Below are 21,843 nucleotides of genomic sequence, written 5' to 3'. Positions count from 1 at the left end.
TTAGCGACATTGTTTTGGGAATGTCATATCTAATCAGCATAATGTGTACATGTGAGTGTTTCATCTTGCAGCATCCACTTTTTGTACACGCTCTCAAAATAGTAACAAGGTCGGAAACCTTGGGTCGATTTCTGGAGCTTTAGGTGGACATCAGCCAAAAGGGGAAAGAGTTGCTGACATGTTTGCTTTTCAAAAGAGATTCAGCACATTATAGACAAGATGAGAGCTAAGGATTGTTAGGCTTTTGTTTTTGCTGGCCAATTAGGGAGGATACCTGTGTGGAAGTCATTGTTTATCGTGTGAATTAGACAATGTGATATACCAGGAAGAAGAGCCATTATGTCTTTGTCATTATCAAGCTCTCTTCCCGATGTTTGCCAAGAGAGCCATTTGGAAAAGCATGCAGCCATATTTAACTTTTCATTTTTCATTTGTACCTTTCACCATTTAGATCACTCAAATAAACAATCCTTTAACATGGGACTGATTTCTATGTCGGACATAGATAAGACTTTTTACAGCCTATCAATCTAACACGTTTTTACAGCTTTACAGCAATTATGTATGATCATTATTTGTACGTTTCCAAACCTCATTGCTTTTGAACGACAGCTGAATGATGAAGCTCCGTTCTCAGAACTTCACTTCAGCACCTGAACGCACCACCAAGAAGGATTCACAAATTACCTTTCGCATAAATGTCAGTAATTGAAGTTGTAAGATCAAGGCTGTAATGGTCCTTTTTTAAATATGGAATTTCATTTTAATATTATACTCAATAACATGTTTTTGCACACTTGAATTTAGATCACATCATGGTGATTTGTAATGGTTTCCTTTGAATAATACATGTGTATCTGTTGTTTCAACAACAGAGAATGATTTGATGACAAAGATATTCTTCCTTACATGGGTGCAATACATCCTCGAGTCTTGAGTCAGTGTAATCCAGGGCTTACAGGCAGCGTAGAAAGCAGAGCTGTGTAAACATGCCCGTGGCACAAGGTTTCTATCAATGACTTAACACCTTTTTGATCCAATATTGAACTTTCTGTGCTATGTGTGTGCTTCTGTATGCACCTCGAAGCCTTAAGCCTTCTCAGCCTCCATCCTTTCTCCGTGACTCTTTACTCTTTAGTATTCATTTGTCTATCCCTCCTTACTTTCCAACTTCACTTCACTTCTGTTTTCATCTTCTGCTTCAGCCCATTCCCCCTCCTCTCCCTCTCCCATCAATCTATCTCTCCATCTTTCCCGTTTGAGACCACTCATTTAGTCTGTCTGCTGGCTCTCCTGTAGGGCAGCAAGGGAAATGATTGAAAGAGATTACCATGATTACATTTTTGCTTTGTCTGTTTGAAGTTACATTTAGAAATGGACTCTTTGGTGACTTCTGTCTTTGCAAAGACTCGGCACTGCCTGGCGATTTAAAACAGTTAATCATTTACACCACTAAAACTGAGCCCACTGACTTCATTGACACATTTTACCAACCGACCAGCATGTTTGTAATGTCTTTGTAACAATCGGCTAATTGCTAAATCGTCTGCTAATTCTCAGGAAGATGCTTTAATGTTTCTGGGATTAATCTGTATGTTAAAATACTTGAGAGAGTTTCCCTTTGCAGGCCTTTTCAAATCAAAGCTACAGGAACAAAAAGCGTAAGGAATGGAATAAACTGCGTTTAAATTTGCTCTTGCATAAGATGAAAATGTTAGCATTCCTGGCTAGATTAATTAGACTAGGCCTACCACATGTACTGTAGTCTAGTAGTAGTAGAAGTACTATTAATAGTAGTAGCAGTAGAGGTAGTAGTGTTACTCTGAAACACAAGGGGAGTAGGCCTACCTGTGGCTCACTATATTATAATTATTATTTTTTTTGCCTTTTTTTATTGTTAGCAACAATGCAAGGGTTGTGGTCAAACATATACATTACTTTTTCATTTAAAATAATCTAGCCTTCTGTAATACAAACGTTCACAAGCGTTACACTGAAATACACAAACAATGCTTCCTTAATTCATCCTTAGATAATCAGTTGGTGAGTATATTCTACTCTCTTCTGGAACTGTAAGATAACTGATGTAGTCATATATATGTATGAGACATTATGTGTGTATTTAATACACCATTAAAGGGTTTTAAAAACATATGGGCATGAAACCAACTTACTGGTCTTAGCGTTAGCATTCGCGCACGCAAACTAGCTAACTTCATCTGTTAGTGTGTTAATGCTACCTATATTGGTGTCATTCCAACCAACAACAGCCACTATTGTCTGCTTAACTATTAGCCTGCTTTAGTTGTCTTGAAATGTATTGTGTTGTACAATAACAGCCAGTCTAACTACAATAAAACATTTCATATTCAAGGCTGCCATGCTTTTTAATCTTGATTGTAATTCTTCAAGTGGCTTAACTGAGACCTTCAAATGTGTTTTCTTTAGTGAATATGTAAATAAATGAATGTTTGAGATGGATTAGCACAGCAAGCATTATCTGTGCAAATGCCAAAACAGAAGGGGAGAGAGAGAAAAGGAAGGAGGGGAGGGCGAAGGATGACTTTGTTTTTCTCTGAGAACAATGCCTCGTAAATAGAAACAACACAATAGTCTCCATTCACATCCACACCAACAACATCATGACATTTTGTCCGTATGACGGGACATGGTGCATTCGCCACAACATCCAATACCACGATGGGACTTAAAAGCAGCCTCTTGGGGGTGGAGTAGAAGAACATGTCATGGCTACACACTGTATCTAAATCACTATCAAACCTGACATAAAAAACACAATCCTAATGTGGCACTCTTTTTTTTCTTCACTTCAGTTCATCCGTGTTTCTGATGTTTATGTTACATAAACAAAGACAAATGTTTGCACCTTGTTTATATCCTGCATTATTAGAAGGCTAAACTGTATATGGCACTGAACAGCAAAGTATATGACAGCACAGCAAAAGATAATCACTTTAAAACTGGTTGTAACAGCCTATCAGTCGGACTTATGTGGGAGACCTCAGCTGTGCACCTCAGAAGGATCGGAAGCTAAATCGATTACTTCCAACTTTTTGATAACCAGGATGATTATCAGTTCAGTTATCCTTATGTTTTCTTGCTTTACAATGTGATGTCTTTCTTTTATGTTAGAAAATCTGTAAATATGAGCATTAGATTGAAAGGCTGGGGAGACGTTTAAATATCCTGAGCCATATTTAGACAACTATATACTAATATACAAAGTATTCTTTACTTTTAAACAAAATGAACTAGGGATGCACGATATTGGTTTTTTGAAACCGATACCGATAACTTCCTGCTTCTCAAGACCGATACTGATACCGATAATAAAAAAAAATGTACGCCACTAATTATTTTAACGCGATTAATGCATGTGTATTTTGTTTTCCTTGGCCGCCCCGTAGTTTCAGAGCGCATCGAGTTTAAAATACCATCTACAAGCTGATGCTGACAGCCCCGCTCCTGCCGCCCGCTTGTGGCAGACACTTCCACGCTCACCGGCAGGCACCGACTGGCCATCTGGAGGACCGGGAGGGTGTGTGTATGTGTGGCCCGAGCGAGCGAGAGAGAGACCTTACGTGCATTGTTGTTGTTAGCGCAGCTAGCTAGCGCCAGATGCTAACGGATATAAGGAGCTGTTTAAATGAAAACAGAGGAGCGACATTTCGCCACAACTGCGCCGAGCACTTGACTTTATGCAGGAAGCCAGACAGTGGGACATTGTACGAAAAGTCAGCACACTCAGCACGGATAGTGCGCAACATGATTGCAGCGTCCAGGCAGCTCCGGTTCGAGCATATGCCTTGAGTTGCACATAGCTCCAGTGTTATTGACAATACACACCATCGTAGCGATGGCGATGTTTCAGGTGACTGATCAGGTTTGAAGTATTAGGGAGCGCTGGATTTGTGAAGAACTCCCCTCTTCCTAAACCACTAATACCACAGTACTGGCAAAACGGGAGGAGCGGAGTGAAAAACAAGCGCCCCTCATCCCAATCCACCCACACCGCAGTATTTTTTTCTTTTTTTTTTACCCAAAAAATATATTGTATATTATCGGGGCTATTAATACTGGTATCGGGTTTATCGGGATGACGTCATCATTCTTAATATCGGACCGATAATTAACACTTTCATCTAGCTATTTCAGGTTTGTTTGTTGAGGCAGGTTTTAAATATAAAATTATCATATGTATTTGTGTGTGTGTGTGTGTGTGTGTGTGTGTGTGTGTGACAATATATATAATTCATACCTTGTAAAAGTGTAAAAAGGCACATTTGATAGTGCTGTGATGCAAACTAAATGAATAACACACTCATCCTGAAGTAGTGTCACACCTTCCATATAGAGTTAGATTTAAATGAATGATTTCAAAGTGCTAAAGGCAAAATCTTGTACAATGACAACATTGCAGGCAAGGCCATGGGTTTCATCTATGTATTTATTTCATTACGGACAATACTTTAGTCAGAATTGTAATCTACAGCTATCTTCTGTATGTTCCAGGTTTGCCAGGGTTTTCCAGCATGTTTGGGAAGAAGAAGAAACGGCTGGAGATCTCAGCTCCGTCTAACTTTGAGCACCGGGTCCACACGGGCTTCGACCCGCGGGAGCAGAAGTTCACCGGTCTGCCGCAGCAATGGCAGAGCCTCCTGGCAGACACTGCAAACCGCCCTAAGCCCATGGTGGACCCCTCCTACATCACCCCCATCCAGCTGGCACCCATGAAGGTAGAGTGTGAAAGGACAGAGGGCATCAAGCCTGAGCACTGTCCTTAGCGTTTCCTGTCTACTAGCTTACTTCCCTCCTTTTCGTTTTACACCCCTCTCGCCCACACCCCTGTGCTCTCTGTGTTTATGACATGTACCACTGTTCTTTTCTGTCTTTGCTACTCCCTTTGTATAGCTATGTTTCACATCAATGTCGCTGTTTCTCACCCCTCCATCCTCCACCTGATACACTCAGTTGTGTTTCCTCTGAGGCAGAATAGATTATTCTCCAGTGCCATCTGGCCACTTTATGCAGTATATAAACAGTTATGCTTTAAACCTGCATTAAGCCATTTTGTGATTTTAAATTGACAGTTCACCCCAAGATAATAAAAATGACTATAATATTTTCCCCTCACCTGTATTTATCAGTCTAAATTGTTCAGCGTAGTTTGTGAGTTTTGGAGGTCATTGTTGTACGAAAACGGTGGGGGCTCACGTGGCTGATTTGCATTAATTCTGTAAATCTTTTATCCTAAAAAGCACTTTTTGTTTAGGCTTAAAAGTAAAACAAGTAGGAGCAAATGTAAAACTGAATATCCACATTCTATTATCCCACTGAATGGGTTTAGCGGTTTTCTATGTTGTCACTACCTTACTATTCTAACTATCAACACAAAGACAAAAAGATGTGCATGTCATAAATACCTGCATATTTTTTAAATCATTAGAGATGAAACAATTGGCCAGAGAACATGACCTAGATTTTTTTTGAGGGACTTATGACGTTCTCCATTCTCCAGGTGGACAGAAACATGAATTGAATATAATTATCATATCAGATTTTCTTTTGTTTGCTGTATACAACATGTTTACAACGACATTAGCCTTACACATTACAGTAGATATACCCATACACGTCCTGCCCCCTGCTGGGCATCCATTGCATAATGCAGCTTTAAAGACAATAACTCATTGGACTTTTCCATGACACAATGTCACAGTCTCAGAAACCCTAATGCAGACTGATGTCTATTTCCACTTGGCTGTGTGATGTCTTCCCCTGACCCCCCCCCCACACTGTGACCGTGCTTGCGTGTCTCCCCTTGTCTCTGAACCTTCTGAGTGTCTCCTCTGATGTGTTGTTGTTCATTGGTTCTTCTTCACATATCACATCGACACATTTGACCCACTGAAAAAAGGGGCTTTTTCTAATGACATTAATTTACACACCAAAGTGTTTGATATAAATGCTCCGAAGGTTCTCTCCAACTCTCACTGGGTTGTAGCAGAACATATGAAGCCCTTCTCTTGCATATGAGGTTGTTTTATGCCTCATGGGTCTTCACACTGCTCAAATGGTGGTGTTTTATACCCTCCATTGTGCTGTCTGTGGTCCCATCATACTGCATGTGTGACCCACTGCTTTGAAATCTGCAAACCTTTTCGGGGTGTATTACAACACCTGCTACACCTTTTTTGTTTCACTTAGCTCCCACTTTTACACACAATGTTAAACTAATTTCTATGTTGAAAGTTGACACAAAGCACTGCAGAACTTGCATTTGACTAAGTATAATGACTAAAAGCACCATTGCGAGCATATTAATCATCACTTATTAATGAATCTCTGAGGAACCACTTACAGGTGCTGCTGACAGGAACACACATGATCAGACATCCATATAAGTCCTGTAAGAGCGAACAGCAATATGCCACAGGAGATATCTCTGAAGAGGGGGAAACAAGAAAATAATTCTCTTGCTCTCTTCACAGATATCTCCCAAGAATGTCCGGCCATCCGAAACGCCGTTGCCCAAAGTATGACTTCCTCCTCCCTTCTGTTTTAAACCCCCCTCCCTGTTTTTAATTGTTTTGGTCGCTCTCACACAGTCTCCACTGTTTTGCTTCCACATCTCTCCTCCGCTGCCTGCTGCCATGCATTCAGGTGGAGGTGGTGTGTCAGCAGGAGCAGGAGAATGACTGCACACATGACATAACTAAGTCTTTTCTTAGGCCTCATCGCTCCACTCCCTGTGTTCCATGTGCATGAGCCTCCCACAAATGACTAGATCAACTGTGACGGCATGTTCCCTTGTTTCTCCCCTTGACATAGAGCGCCATTGATAATGATGATGATGATAATCATGATGATGATGATGATGATTTGTGTTGAGATGTGAAGTGCATGTTGCCATGACAGCTGATTCTGCTACGCTGTAGGCCATCAGTCTTTAGGAAGTAGGTCAAAAAGGGTTTGCATGTGTTAGGAGAACCCTTTCTACGATCCACCCGTTGGAGCCAAACCTCCTCTCCTCTTCCCTTCTTTTCTCTCCTTTTCTCTTCCCTTGTGTCCTCTCCTTTCTTCCTCTCCTCCCTTCCTCTATTTTCCTGTTTCTCTTCTCCTCTCCTTTCCTTTCTATACTCATCAATCAGATACATGAAACATGATGTAGTCTCTGCTAAGCTATACAAACATGACTTGGTAAGAATGATTTAAAAGCTTTACATTTGTTCCGATAAAAAAGAGCATTTACCAATTTCAGATATACAGTACGTCTGCATTGGAATCTTTGTAGGTGGGAAACATGATTTCATAATTGCCAAATCATTGACTAAGCACAAAACAGGTCACTTAAAGGTGGGGTAGGTAAGTTTGAGAAACCGGCTCGAGATCGCTAGAATTTGAAAATACACAACCGGAGAACATCTGCCACTTCCTTATTGAGCCCCTCCTCCAACACACACGAACGCGCACATGACCAATGAGGGCACGAGATCAGTTTGTGTCCCCCGATGGAAGGCTGACAGGCAGGCAGGCCATCCAATCCGTTTAGCCGGGCCGGTCAAAGCACTTAAGATATTCATTGCTATCGGGATGTTAAGAGCATTCCATGGAATATAACAAAAAGTGTATCTCGAGCCGGTTTCTGAAACTTACCTACCCCACCTTTAAGTCATGTTTTGAGAGTGCATGGTCTTTCTTGCAATCTTGCAGTGTCTGAGTACTTGAGAAAGTTACAAGGTGCTTGCCAACAGTTTTTAATCAACAGTTTTTAATCAACAGTTCTAAACGGGACATGCCAATATCTGTTTTATGTTTTTATAGCTCAATATAAAAAGAACTAATAGCTGAGGAGGTGGGTGATAAAATGGTTTTCATGCTGTTCCACCAAGGTCATCATTACTCCAGAGTTAATAGTATTAAACTGGGTATTTTGAAGGGGGGGGGGGGAGAATGAAACCAGGAAACAGAAGTAGGTATACGCTTTAAAACTCAGTGATAATCTTTAAAACACAAGAAAAACCAACAGTTGTGCTAAAAAACCCGACAGACATGAGATCTCCAGACCGGATTGAAATCACTGATCAGCACATTTACATTTGAAATGACCCAGCCTCGCCATCGGAAAGAAAGAGGTCCCATCTGAATGGAGCTTGACGTCTGTGAGATGAATGAAAAGGCTGATCACAGACCGCTGTAGAAACAAGTTTGATGTTACTTAGACGTCAGGGTCACACCACTCTCACTGGTGTGTGTGTGTGTGTGTGTGTGTGTGTGTGTGTGTGTGTGTGTGTGTGTGTGTGTGTGTGTGTGTGTGTGTGTGTGTGTGTGTGTGTGTGTGTGTGTGTGTGTGTGTGTGTGTGTGTGTGTGTGTGTGTGTGTGTGTGTGTGTGTGTGTGTGTGTGTGTGTGTGTGTGTGTGTGTGTGTGTGTGTGTGTCACTCTGACTTCCAAGGTGGGCCCGGGTATTTATAGTCTCACCCATGACCTGATATCCTTCTCCTCTGGTTGCCCTGACACTTGATTGACACCTGGTTTCCTCTGTTTGGCAGACTCCCCTAGCTCTGTGTGTGTGTGTGTGTGTGTGTGTGTGTGTGTGTGTGTGTGTGTGTGTGTGTGTGTGTGTGTGTGTGTGTGTGTGTGTGTGTGTGTGTGTGTGTGTGTGTGTGTGTGTGTGTGTGTGTGTGTGTGTGTGTGTGTGTGTGTGTGTGTGTGTGTGTGTGTGTGTGTGTGTGTGTGTGTGTGTGTGTGTGTGTGTGTGTGTGTGTGTGTGTGTGTGTGTGTGTGTGTGTGTGAGCGAGCATGAATGAAGTGGTCTCCAGTTTGCCAGATCTCCAGTGCTGTCTCCACAGCGCAGAGGGACAGTGGAAAGTTCAACATGGCGTGCACATGCTTCTTTTGTCTTTCTGCGTGCGTGAACATATACATGTATTATATAGTGCGTGCACGTAGAGCTGTTAGAGGGGTTGACGCGCTCATGATGCCGAAATAAGTACTACCCCTGCCCTCTGGCTTGCACGCTCATCGTTTATTCACAAGGCTCGTAGCCTTGTTGTCCGACTGCTCATCTCAGCTGAGCATTAGTATTGCTTAAAGCCTTGGCTCTCCCCTCCTCCTCCCCCCCCCCCCCCCCATCAGCCCTCAGCACACATGCTAATCCAGAAGTATAGGCTAACACCATGCCCTAACAGAGTTCCCATGTTTTAAACATCGAGCTCTTAAAGCTTCTGCAGTCTGACAATTTGAAGTGTGTAGTGGTGCATGAGTAAGCGCGTTTTAAATACATTTGTATGTTGCATTGTTGTTTTGATGTTGACTCGGATGGCTCAAGTGTTCATGGGAAAGGGTGTTGATAGACTCAAGGCTGCATGTGTGCTAATGTGTTGCCATCATTAGCAGCAGGGGCAGTTCTGAGGCTATTATTAATGGCAGTCTCATGTTGCACCTTGACTTTGACACCCTCAAATGGCCGGCTCCTAGGGAGGCGAGGAGGTAATTCACCATGATGCTGTGTGCTTGAGTGCTTGGCCCTGCTAATGCAATGTCCCGGTTCCTGTCCTCTCCACCATGGGTTAGGATTAGACGAATGAAGAACCAGAATGACCTGTTTGTTGTGGGCACGTTCTTCTGTTAGTGGTTGTTTTTTCTTATGCCTCAGTTACACACTTTGCTACCTCGGTTGACAGAATACGGCTTTCATCTGCTTCAGTCATTTGCATTACTTTGCTTTTGTGGGTGGCTTTTGAAAGTGCAGAGAAACGTACAGTGTGTTAAACAAAAGAATAACATTAGTTCGTACAGAGGGAAAGGCGAGGTTGTTTTTATTTATGAAGCACGTTCCATAAACGGAGGTGGGAACCAGGTGCTGCACGGAGCATTAAATAAAACACAATACAAAGTAAAAACAGAGTGCACAAATAAAAGAGAAAGATCTTTATAGCAATAAAATAAAAATAAATGTGAAAATTAAAGAGTAAGTAAAAAATAAATGATACGGATATAATGATACTAAAAGTCACACATAAAATAATAAGGCATTTGTTTCTGAATGCATTGAATTCACCACTAATTAGTACAATAAGGTTTTCAATTTGGATTTGAAATCTGAAATGTTTTCGGCCATACCTCGTAGGCAGGTTAGTTCCAGCACTGTATTGACTAACACATGCTTCTCCTGTTTAGATGTAGCCCTGGGCTCCACTGACAGGTCTCGTAGGGTTTTTTTTTTCTGCTCGAGCATGTCAGTCATATATTTACGGCCAACTCCCTGTCGACATTTATAAATAAGTAATAGAACTTTAAATCAATTCTGTGAGTTACTGGCAACCAGTGTGGAGAATTGTTTTGATTTTGTGTTCATGATTGTGTAGCTATACAAATCTGACAATCAAATCGTGAAACATAAAGTAGTAGGAAGATGTGCCTGCAGTAAATGTCTAACATCATTGGTTATAACTTGATTCTACACAAGGTCAGGGTAATGTCAGACAGTGGCAGTTTTTGACAATTCACTCAAAACACTGAAACATATTGAGTTAAGACTATGGTTAAGACGTAACAAGTAGCTAATTGAGTAATAGCCGACATGCAGCTTAACACATGTATCATTTTTTTGTCAGTGTCCTGCAGAAAGAGTAAAAAAAAAAAAAAAGCGAAATGACAAATGCTCATTGACTCTCCCCCCCTACTGTAGCATGTTTTATTCTAAAGCAATTTAAATTCTTTGTCTTGATTCTGGGGTAATGAAACAGTCCTAAGGGCATGGACATCAACACCAGTAAGCCAGTTAGAGGGAAAAGGGAAGAAACGTATAACAGAAAAACCCCATTATGATTCTTGAGACAAACTTAAATCTTACTCCTCTTAATTCTACATAGTTGTAGAAGAGAGATGTTCACGCTCAAAGATACCAAGTGCACCTGGAGGATCACACGATTAATGTGTGCGCATCATTCTTTAAAGGTGGATATTTCTACTTTAAATATCATGCTTCCCCACCTTCCTGATATCTGAATTCCTCTTCTTATTCGTCATCTATTTGACATAAAATACAGCAGGAGAACTAACTTCTACTTTGCTAAGTAAAATGAACATTCAAGAGCTCTGTATTGCCACCTTACGTAGTTGAATTGTGTGTCGTCTGCCACTTGCAGTGTAGCTTTGTAATAATATCAATTTCCGTCTCAGGCCATGGGGGTGGGAAGTTAATGTGATAGTATTGTAGTTTAATGGTTTGAGCTGATCCACAGGTTTTCTCATAAATGAATCAGATAAGGGCAGTGAGGAACGGAGACATTCAAAGGCAGCTATGCCTGAGACAAACTCAAACATATAAGATTCATATTATGATACAGGATATAGATGAAAGCTGCATATAGATGACATCTTTAGAGTAACATCTTAGACAGTTCTCTGATATCTATTGAAGGTCGGGAGAGAGGCATTCAGTTAAATAAATAAATACATCTTTGCTAAGTGTTGCTGCTGCACGAGGGGGCCATGTACTTTGGTTAAAGCCAGTGGAAGTGCATATCAATCATAAATGGCAGAATGTAATTGACTGTGAAACGGATCAGAATCCTCCCTTGGATTCATTTAGAAACATAAATCGTGATGAGGAGCACGTTTCAGGAGTTATTATGCAATGAAGATGTACTTCCTCCCTCCAGCCTAACTTGTCCTACTCTTCTCTTGTTTGTGATTTCATGCATTTCCCAAAATGACTGCTGACAACCTCCAGAGTACAGTACACACCTACAACATCTTGCATTCTGCTGTGGGTTATATGTGCTGTAGGTAATGTAGGTGGAGAGCACGCGCTGATATTTCTGGGTTGCTCTCTCTTTGCTGTCAGACCATTATAGCTGCACTGGAAATATCCCATCCTTACATCACATTGGAAGACATAATGTAACCAAATGTGCCCTGAAATGTGAGACACACTGCCAGGAGCTGCTATTTAAGAATGCAGATTTAGAGTTTGTGTTTGTCTGAAGTGTTGCGTCTTTGTTGGAACCAAATTCTGACAGTTTTATGTCAGTTAATATGAATCTGTTTCCAATTAGTAATGCTCTGCAATCCTTTTCCTGAGGGGATAACTAATGGACATGGTCAGTTTCGGTCGGTGAGCCTTTACGGATATGTACAGTATATTTTAAGGACATATAATCATGTCATTGCTACCTACAGTACAGCTGTGTCGCTGTTGCTGTGCCTCGTTTTTAGTTGTTTTGAATTCCTCATACACGTGTATATATATTGACTTGCCTCTGTGCACTCCAGCCAAGTGTATTATTCCATATGGAAAATAGATGTCTCCATTCTTTCAGGGTATGTTAAAACATCTTTTATTTTGTTTGTTTTTGTTTACTTTGAAGTATGGGGAAGGAGGGAATGAATAAAAAGAGGATAACAAAAGTGTGTGTGTGTGTGTGTGTGTGTGTGTGTGTGTGTGTGTGTGTGTGTGTGTGTGTGTGTGTGTGTGTGTGTGTGTGTGTGTGTGTGTGTGTGTGTGTGTGTGTGTGTGTGTGTGTGTGTGTGTGTGTGTGTGTGTGTGTGTGTGTGTGTGTGTGTGTGAGCGCGAGACAAAAGAATGGAGGGCACCGGGAGAGAGTGAAAGGCTTGCGACAATGGGCATGACACGCAGGGTGATAACTTGTAAAGAGCCCCTGTGAATGTCAGTGGGTCAGTGATAGCAGCCGCCCGCCTCCCCCACCGGTCCTGTGGCAGGAGGAAACTCGATCATTGGGTCTCTCAGAGGGTCGCCGCAGTGGGAGCAGAGGGTCCACACTTTCCCGGACACTAAGGGGCTGAATGCAGCTCTGCTGCCGGACAGATCGACTTGTTATGGCGGGAGGGCGAGGAGCAGCGGAGATCGGGTCCGGGGAGAACAGGAGAACGACGGGGAACCTGAGGCAGCTGCTGGGAGCGGAGCAGACTGAGGAGGCGGTTGTGTTTAAACCCCAGACACAGACGACTCATAAACAGTCACAGGTGGGGTATTTGACTGTTTCTGTTTCTGGTTGGCCAAAACTGCATGCTGGAATGCTGGCTATGCAGATGTGTCTGTGCAACAGGTCTCCGCTCTCACTGCCAGCAGTTTTCCAGCACTAAGTGTATACATATTCCAAAAAGTGATGGTGCAGGTAGAACGGCAGCTGCTCCATTCAGCATTTATTCCATATTTTTTTGTGCTGACATTACAGAGATCTAGTGTTTAAAGGGTCACATATTTGACTGCTTCTATTTGTGTTACATTCTCAACACTTAAGTGTGACAAGCCATAAATTATAGCATTGCAGAGTGGAGGTTGTTTTCTCATGTTTCTGGAGAGAGGGCAGGTTTGTGCTCTAAGCATGAGCATGGGTTATTTTGGTAGCTTTGCTGGGTTTGCTGTATGTATTCGTATGGAAGCAGAGAGAGATAGTGTTTCTGATTGAACAGGGTCACCCAGTCCTTGCTTCAGGGGCAGAAATGCAAACCTGTGTCTTTATTGGATAGGGAGAAGCTGGCTATTGCGGTTCTTACATGTGCGAGCAGCTAGCTGCTAATTTGAGGAGGTGTTTTATTGCAGTGTGTATTAACGATACTGGGAGAGCTCCAAGGCAGAAGAGTGTCTGGACTGAGAATGAAGAGGTCTAGACAAGAGATTGGATTTGGAGCAGGTCCAGAATCTCTAACTTTGTGTTACCAGTTAACCCAAGGTATTGCCAGGCTTCTTCTTTTTTACATTAGAGAATTTATTTCCTCCAAAACTGGCCTGTCTTCCTCAATGACTATTGCATGAATTCCTCTTCTTAATGGACAGAGAAGAACGTTGAAAGCTGGTGATCGATACGCCTTTAATTTCAAGTTTGATTTGAGTTTGACTCGATATATATTACACTCCATCTTACATCGATTTAGGGTTCATTTGGTCAAAGCAGCATGAAGGAAAAATAACTCCTGATGTATGTGTGTCTGCGCAGGCAGTGCACCCTCATGCACACACAAACAGATAGAGAGAGAGCATCTGTCTTTCTTGGCACTGAGCTGAAGTGGATGGCATTGATTTAGACCTCTCATTCCTTCCTCCACTCTGCTCCTCCTCCCTCCTCGCTTTCTTACTTTGTCTTCTGTCGCGGATGCCACTCACAGTCGCACTCTGCAAATCACGTCTCACGGAGGCTCCGGAGCCACAGTCAGCGGGGGAATTTTGGCTTTCAGTAACGCGCGTCGTACTTTGCCAGGGCAGCTCAAAATGTCCTGGCTAACAACCATCCTTCAGTGTCTGAATGTGGGTTTTGTGGAAGGACATTTAGGCTGTGCATTTTAAATAGGGAACGATTGTTGCAGGAAAAACTGATTTGAGATGTCTGTGTGTCAGACTTTAAAGGCTGCGGGTTTGTAATGGGTTAGAAGTGCTTTCCAATGTCTTGATGAGAAACTGTAGGGTGACTTTTCAAAATCCTGATCTTCTTGAACACGTTAAGACTTTGTGTCCTGTGGAGTTTGTTTAAATGTGCTTCTTCTTCTGATGTGGATATTCAAATTGTATTAAAGGAAAAACACTTATTTGAAAATAAGTTTTCACAGCCGACAAGCTAGTCTCCTTTTAAATTACACAACACAGGGACTTTAGAAATTGTTTCTGTTCTTTGTTTTTCAATCAGTAGATAATATTTCACTCTTGGTTGGAGGGGTTTTAATGGTTTGACCTGCAGTATCCTCTTGTGGTGACAAAGAAAACTACAACTCACAGTCCAATCATTTTCTTCCCTTATCTCTGTGGAAGAATATTGAATGCAAATCACTTTCTGATCCATCAATCAGCATTTTAGGGCAAGATAAAGGTCACCATCATTTTTTATTTCCTCAACCCTAAGCCTCATCACTCCTGTTATATATCTAATTTGAACTGCTTTACCAGAAATGTAAACAGGCCTTCTAACAAAAACATACGTATCTAATATGTTTCTCATGCTTAAGCAATTAATTAGATCGATTTGTTTCTTATTATTTTAATAAAAATGACAGTAATGAAAGCTATATTGTAGTCTGTAGCTAAACACATAATTTTGTATTGTCATGATTAAACATGCTGTAGAAATGTAAGCTAACTCTAAACATCTAGGTAATATTTCGATGCTTGTATTGCAGGACCTTTACTCTTCTGTTCGTCTTACATACAGTACAACATTAAGCTGTGATATAGCATGACAGAGTGAGAGTTTACAGCCATGCTAGCAGCTCTGTAAGGCTGTTGTCAGAAGGGTGGTGCATTGAGCTGAATGCTAACGTTAGCATGCTAACATGCTCACAATGATAATTCTAACATGCTGATGTTTTGCAGCTAAAATGTTTACCATGTTTTAGTGTGGCTTGTTTTCAGCACATACAGTAGTAACCTTCACATTCATAATATAAAATATCTTCAATAGCAATGTTTTCATTTCTATTGCCTTGACTGTTGCAAATCGTGTAACATAGGCCTATAGGAAAAAGGCCTGTATGTGTTTGTGAGAGGGATTACATTTAAAGTGACAGTATAGGAAAATAACTGAGGGGGGGAAATCTATCAGGAGAGTGATCTAATGACTGGAAAAAGGAGTGGAAAGTGAGGGGGGACAAGGATGAAAGGGGTGGAGATGTGATGTAGAGGCCTACAATTGACTGACTGGGCTAGTATTAATGAGCGCCGGTGTGTAATTAATCTAAAGCGGGCAGCTGTCTGTTTATCTGTCTCAGAGTTGACAAGAAGATAACTGAGGGACATCTAATTGATCCCTCCTCCTCCTCTTCTTCTTGCTCTCTGTCTCCGCTCCTCCTTTAGATCAGAAAGTTTCCTTCACAGTGACAGACTCACTTGGAAACTCCCAGAGAAGGAAATCACTTAATTGATCACACTGGAAAAGACACAGTAGCCCACTGCTTTTATTGATTAATCTAAATCAATACTTCTCAAAGTGTGGTCCATTGGTGGTCCGTGAGCGTTCCCCTAGTGGTCCGTGAGTATATTGGTAACATTTCACATTTGAAATACATTTGAGTTTTCCGCACTCTCGCGGGAATATCTCCACAATGGAGCGAGCTTAAGTTTCACTTTCAGGGGCAACACCTTTGTCACACATGTTGCCACCTGTTTGTACCATTTTCAGGCGATTTGTAATCTGTTCTAGAAAAATGATGTGTTTTGTGATATTTGTGGAGTTAGGTGGTCCGCGAGTGTTTTTTTATTGGTTATGGTCCTTGCTTGGTATGAAAAAGTTTGAGAAACACTGATCTAAATATGATTATATTTTCTAGAAATGTGTTGCCAGCTATGTATCTTGACCAGCTTAAATATGCCAGGGCATGGAGGGATGGAAAAATGAATGGTGTCCAGGCTTTGCTGGACTAATATGCTTAAGGTCGGGGATTTGGTCCAACTGTATGTTTGTAATTCATTATGCTCCGCCACTAATCCATTTTGCTAGAAATCATCCCTGAGGAGGAGAACATAACCTCAGATACTCACCAGCTCATGGAAGGGGCTCCCTTGTCTGCTTTGAGCAGCATAATAAACTAAACACTCATCCACACTGTTACAGTAATCCCATAAACACCACCAGAGGCTGCCTTTAGCTCGATGTGGGGAAAAGTGTAAACAAATCCACAAAAAGGGAATCTTTACCCTGTAGAAATATGCTACTGAGATATAGGATGTTTAGGTACTTTAGTTACAGCATTCATTTGGTTCTGACCACTTTACAATAAGACTACCCTTATAAAGGATTCATAAAGGGTTTATAATTAGGTTGTAAACACTTTATTAATCATTAAGAACCATTTATAACACACATAACAAACAAGGGGACGGGTAATAACCGGAAAAGCATGTCATGGGACCTTTAATAAAGCTTAAACAAATTATAAATGGTAGTAACTCATTAATAAATGGGAATGTGTTTTACACTTTACAATAAGGCTCCCTTTTGGCAGTTTATCTCATGTCTTATAAAAGCTTCTTAATGATTTATAAAGTGTTCACAACCTAATTAATAAATGAATTACAAACGATTCATAAACCCTTTATAAGGGTAGTCTTATTGTAAAGTGGTACCAAATACTCTAATGTTTTCCTGCGACCCCTTACGTACAATTTGGAGTTAGAGACTCTTCAGACTAATTTCAATAGTTTTCTCTAGCCTGAAAAGGTCATTTAAAAATAAAGAAGCTGAGACAAGAGAAATTAGTTATGACAAGGTGTGCATAAAGCTTCAATGATTTTTGAGATGCAGACCTGACATGTCAGCTATACTGTGAGTCGGCCTGCTATGATAAATTATCCAGCGGCACTTTTCACAAAGAGCAGGTCGAGATTGTACTTTTTCATTTACAGTGGCAAGGAATAACTCTCCTTTAACAGGATGCTCAGGGTGGACGGCAATAGGCTTCAGTCAGAGGGAGGACGAGACTGCACACTACTTTGTCTATACTGTATCAATGACATTTGTGTCCAGATGGAGTTTTATAAGTGGTGTGTAAGAACATACTAAAATGTACTCCTATCAATCAGTTATTTTAAGGATACGTTCATAATTCTACTTTTTTTGTCAGACAAAGGGCCGTATACTTCCCTTTCCCCTTTCCCCTATTCTTCTATACAGTCATGTAAGACATTTCCTTGACAATCAGATTTAGCATAATCATTCACAAGTCAACTATCCTTTCATTGTTATGTATCGTATAATGTTTTCAAACTATGTATTGAACCCTTGGATGAGCTCCGCATGTTGAGACGATGGTTATTAACTACTGTAACTAACAGGCAGCAGGATGGCCTGAGGAAACAGGTCAGCTCACAGCCCATTAATCATGGGAATGCTCAAAAATCCTCTCCCTGAATAATCCTGTTCATGTTTGCTGGGACCTCATCCATAGCTCCGCTAATAACATGTCAAGAAAACGGCATCGCTGTTCCGTGAAATCCTCAGCTAAGTAATACAGGTGGGTCAACCTGTCAGCTTGCGAACTGATCTGAGGTCACATACGATTGGGTTTTGCGGTCGGGATTAGTCCTTCTAATTATTAACGTAGATCCTAGATATGTGCCTCAGGGAATCCTATTACCAGAAGCCTCATTAAACTTTGATCCTTAATGGGTGAAATTAACATCCACATCACTTTAATTCATGGTTATTTAATTCACAATAAATGTTCCGGTTTAGATGTGAAATACTTTGTCTGACCAGCAGAGAGCAGCAGAGCACAGGACACTTCCTGCTTCTCCCTCATGACTGCACAACACACTGCTGTCGAGGGAATACTGGTCTGCCTCATTTTTTGACATTGCTTTAAAGAGTTTAATTATTACTTGATGTAAAGTAAAATGTCACCTGGATTTATGATGATCTTTCTTCCTATCAAAGCATCTGGTTTTAATTGGCTTTCTTGGTATTACATTGGGAATACTAAAAACACCTCAGGAATTGAGTCCTTCTCACTTTCAAAATAGTTTAGACCAAAATGATATATGGATACTTGTTGTGCTATATGTGTCTCCAAAGCCTTACATATCCTACTAGCCAATTTGATAATATACTATGTTTAAGAGCGAATTCCTCTGTGCCTTAGAACTCTAAATGATTATAAACAAATTATTTCACCATACCTTAACACTGGCCAACATTTTCATTAAATTCCGTCACCAGGCAACTGTCGTTTATTTAAAGTCAATTTGACATACACCATTCCGTGGCATTAAAAGCAGCACACCCAATCCGTTTGATTCCACAGCAAAAGATAGTCCCCGACATATTAACCATTTACTCACGTTTAATTGTTTTGGTTTTACACTCCAGTGCCCAGCTGTTTTAGGAATATAATAACATATATGTATTCCTCAGCTAAATGTTAAGATTTCCTGTAGCAACCAAAGGGTGCAGGAATGTCAGAAAACACATTGTTGGTTTTGGTCTTTTTGTGTGATTTGATGACAATGAGAAACTTGACAAATGACATCAGCATTAACCTTATTATTGGAATGTCTTCACTATGTTACTTAGGATGTAGTGAGAATCTCGGCGAGGTATTTCTCTGTGTTCGTGTAGAAACATTCTTGATAACTTTACCATGCTTCATGCAGTACAACATCCTTCTAAAACCTGATTAGATTGACAATTATAACCCCGCTGATAACATACTAACAAAAAAAAAAAAAAGTTCCTTATTACAAAACTTGTTAACATATCAAGGGTTGGCATGAGGTCATTAAGCTTCTTATTTGTAGTATTGTAGACTTACCCTAAAATAAACATAAGACAAAAAGTAAAGACATTTGTTGTGTTTGTGTTTTTTTAAAGTGTGCTTTAAAAAAAAAAGTAATTGTTAAATTGCCAATATGTCTTGTTTCATCAGACTTCAATCATCCAATTTGTCATGGGTGCAACCCACCTACTCAGCTATGCTGCTCATCCCATAAATGCATGTTCCTCTCAAATGTGGCACCATCTAAAAGGCAAATAAATAGGCTTTCCAACGGTATCATATTTAAAGGTCTCCTATTATCCTCTTTTTCAGCCATACAGGTCTCGGATATATACATAACATGTCTCTGAAGTGTTTCCCTCGAAATACCAAACAGATCGTGCTTTGCAGCATCCCATAATCCCCTCTGTGTCAGCCCTGTTTCAAAAGTGCTGATTCTGTGTCTGTTACTTTAGATGAAAATAAGGAGCCACGCCCCTCTGAGAGAGATTACAGGGGTTACCTCGGTTGGTTATTGGCTAATGGTTACACAAGCCAACATCTGATCAGCTCACGTTCAGACAGGTTTTTATAGAAATGGATCAGGACAAAAAGTGAGAGAATCTTTGTTCCTGAAACGTTCAGAGTCTCTTTACACCGAGGGGACACATGTCTATAAAGAAAAGACATGAACAAGTGGATTTTGCCCAATCGGTGTTGCAACAAATAAAATAATCTACCAAACACACATTTCCTTGCTTAGTGTATTTTGTTGAATAAAAGCAGTAGTGAAAAGAGCATAATTGAATCTTTAGCCGTTTGATGCTTTTACCACTTCTTTCCACAAGAGCGAGCTAGAGGATAACACAACGTCATCTTGCCTTGCTGCTCACCTGAATCTGCGAGATCATCTGTTTAAATCCACACACTGTTTTAAGCCATTGTCTGATATAGTATGACCATTAAAGTGGAGCATGATTCAATGACCTTTTTGTCACCATGGATGTTTTTTATATCGATATCGTCCCTCTTTGCGCATAAGCATGCAGGAGATTAATCAGCACTGCAGGTCATGTGTTGGCCCTCAGTGAGACACTCGAGTCTTCACTCAGTCGCCCCTTTGTCTGATGTCTCAAGGTCTCTTGGATATTATCTTTCTCAGACGGCCTTGAATAAGCTTCTGTGCAGAAACTGGTCAGTGATGCAGGAGGACGCTGCACTCCAGGAGCAGCGGTGGTAGCAGCAGAAGAAGAGTGTGACCATGTTCGGGAGTGCAACACATATTACCCACGCGTGCTTTTTATCTGCAGCGTAAGTCGTGACAGAAATATTCACCGGGTAGAGATGGTGCCAGGGATTTATACACAGAGAGGGAGAGAGAATGATGCGATGTGATTGGAGGAATACACATATTTCTGTTGTGAGACATGCACAATAGTATAGCACAACATGACGGCTTACAAAAAAAACATTGTTTCTATCTGGTCGTGTTCTGGCAGGACTGGGAGTAGAGAGTGGGTGTGTTGAGTAGGCGGTATTCTGCTGTGTGTGTGTGTGTGTGTGTGTGTGTGTGTGTGTGTGTGTGTGTGTGTGTGTGTGTGTGTGTGTGTGTGTGTGTGTGTGTGTGTGTGTGTGTGTGTGTGTGTGTGTGTGTGTGTGTGTGTGTGTGTGTGTGTGTGTGTGTGTGTGTGTGTGTGTGTGTCGCACAGAGAGAGGGGATGTGGTAGTTGATGACTGTGACTAAAGACTCACGACTGGGAGGAGTTACACATCTGCCTCTGATGTCGTGCATGTATCTGTGTATATGTATCTAACATATACATGCATATTTAAACACCAACACTTACTGGAGGAAACATTCGACCAGGGTTGATTTATTTTTATGATGAAAAAAAGCACAACAGTTGTAGTTTGAAGCACAGTTCTGATTTGTTTTATTTAAGCTAAATAATGGATTGTATAATAGATTAATAAGCAAATGAATCAATAATGAAATATGTGTTAGTTGCAGTCTCAGTTTTGACCCTCATCTTTAGACAAATAGGTATTAGGACAATAGGGGATTATAATGCATTATTACATCATGTTGACATCATGGTCAACAGACTATTCTTAATATCTATTTCATACTTTTTAAAACTATAATAATAATAATAAACATTTAAGATGCCTTTTAAAAGGTACAATTACTTGTTGAACATTTATAAATAATGAAAACAACACACCTAAAATATAAAACACATTAATTACAAATGAAATGAAATGCAAAGTAACTTTTTTTTTACCTCAGTGACAATGTTGTTTTTAAAAGTCAAAATGCAGAGAAATATGTTTTTAAGTGGAATCTTTTTCTGGACACAATCATGTTTCGAATGTTCATGTTTAGAATACATTTTGAAAAGTGTATACTGATGACATTAATGTAGCCTGTTCATGTGACTCTTTATCTGCAACTGTGCACACATGCTGGCTTCTGAATGAAGTTGTGTATCAAAGCATAAGGCTGTCCAACATCTGAAAATGTTTAAATAGAAAAGTATTTAGCTTCTTTAACAGGAAGCCAGAGAACACGTTAAGGGATGAATTAAGGGATTTCATTAAACTGGGGTAAGGTGTT

The 21,843-nt window shown here is 40.7% G+C and overlaps 1 protein-coding gene across 1 annotated transcript in view; it reads left to right on the top strand.

Annotated features, from left to right (window-relative positions):
• Nucleotides 1-21,843, top strand: part of pak5 (p21 protein (Cdc42/Rac)-activated kinase 5) — a 49,070-nt gene that overhangs the window by 6,515 nt on the left and 20,712 nt on the right. Inside the window, 2 exon segments of the mRNA XM_034075711.1 lie at nucleotides 4,534-4,757; nucleotides 6,513-6,557. Of these exon segments, the coding sequence (XP_033931602.1) occupies nucleotides 4,534-4,757; nucleotides 6,513-6,557 (269 nt within the window).

The sequence above is a fragment of the Pseudochaenichthys georgianus genome, chromosome 24, assembly GCF_902827115.2.
Source record: "Pseudochaenichthys georgianus chromosome 24, fPseGeo1.2, whole genome shotgun sequence".
Taxonomy (NCBI): domain Eukaryota; kingdom Metazoa; phylum Chordata; class Actinopteri; order Perciformes; family Channichthyidae; genus Pseudochaenichthys; species Pseudochaenichthys georgianus.
Note: the sequence above shows the minus strand (reverse complement) of the source record. Positions and strands in the feature narration are given on the sequence as shown.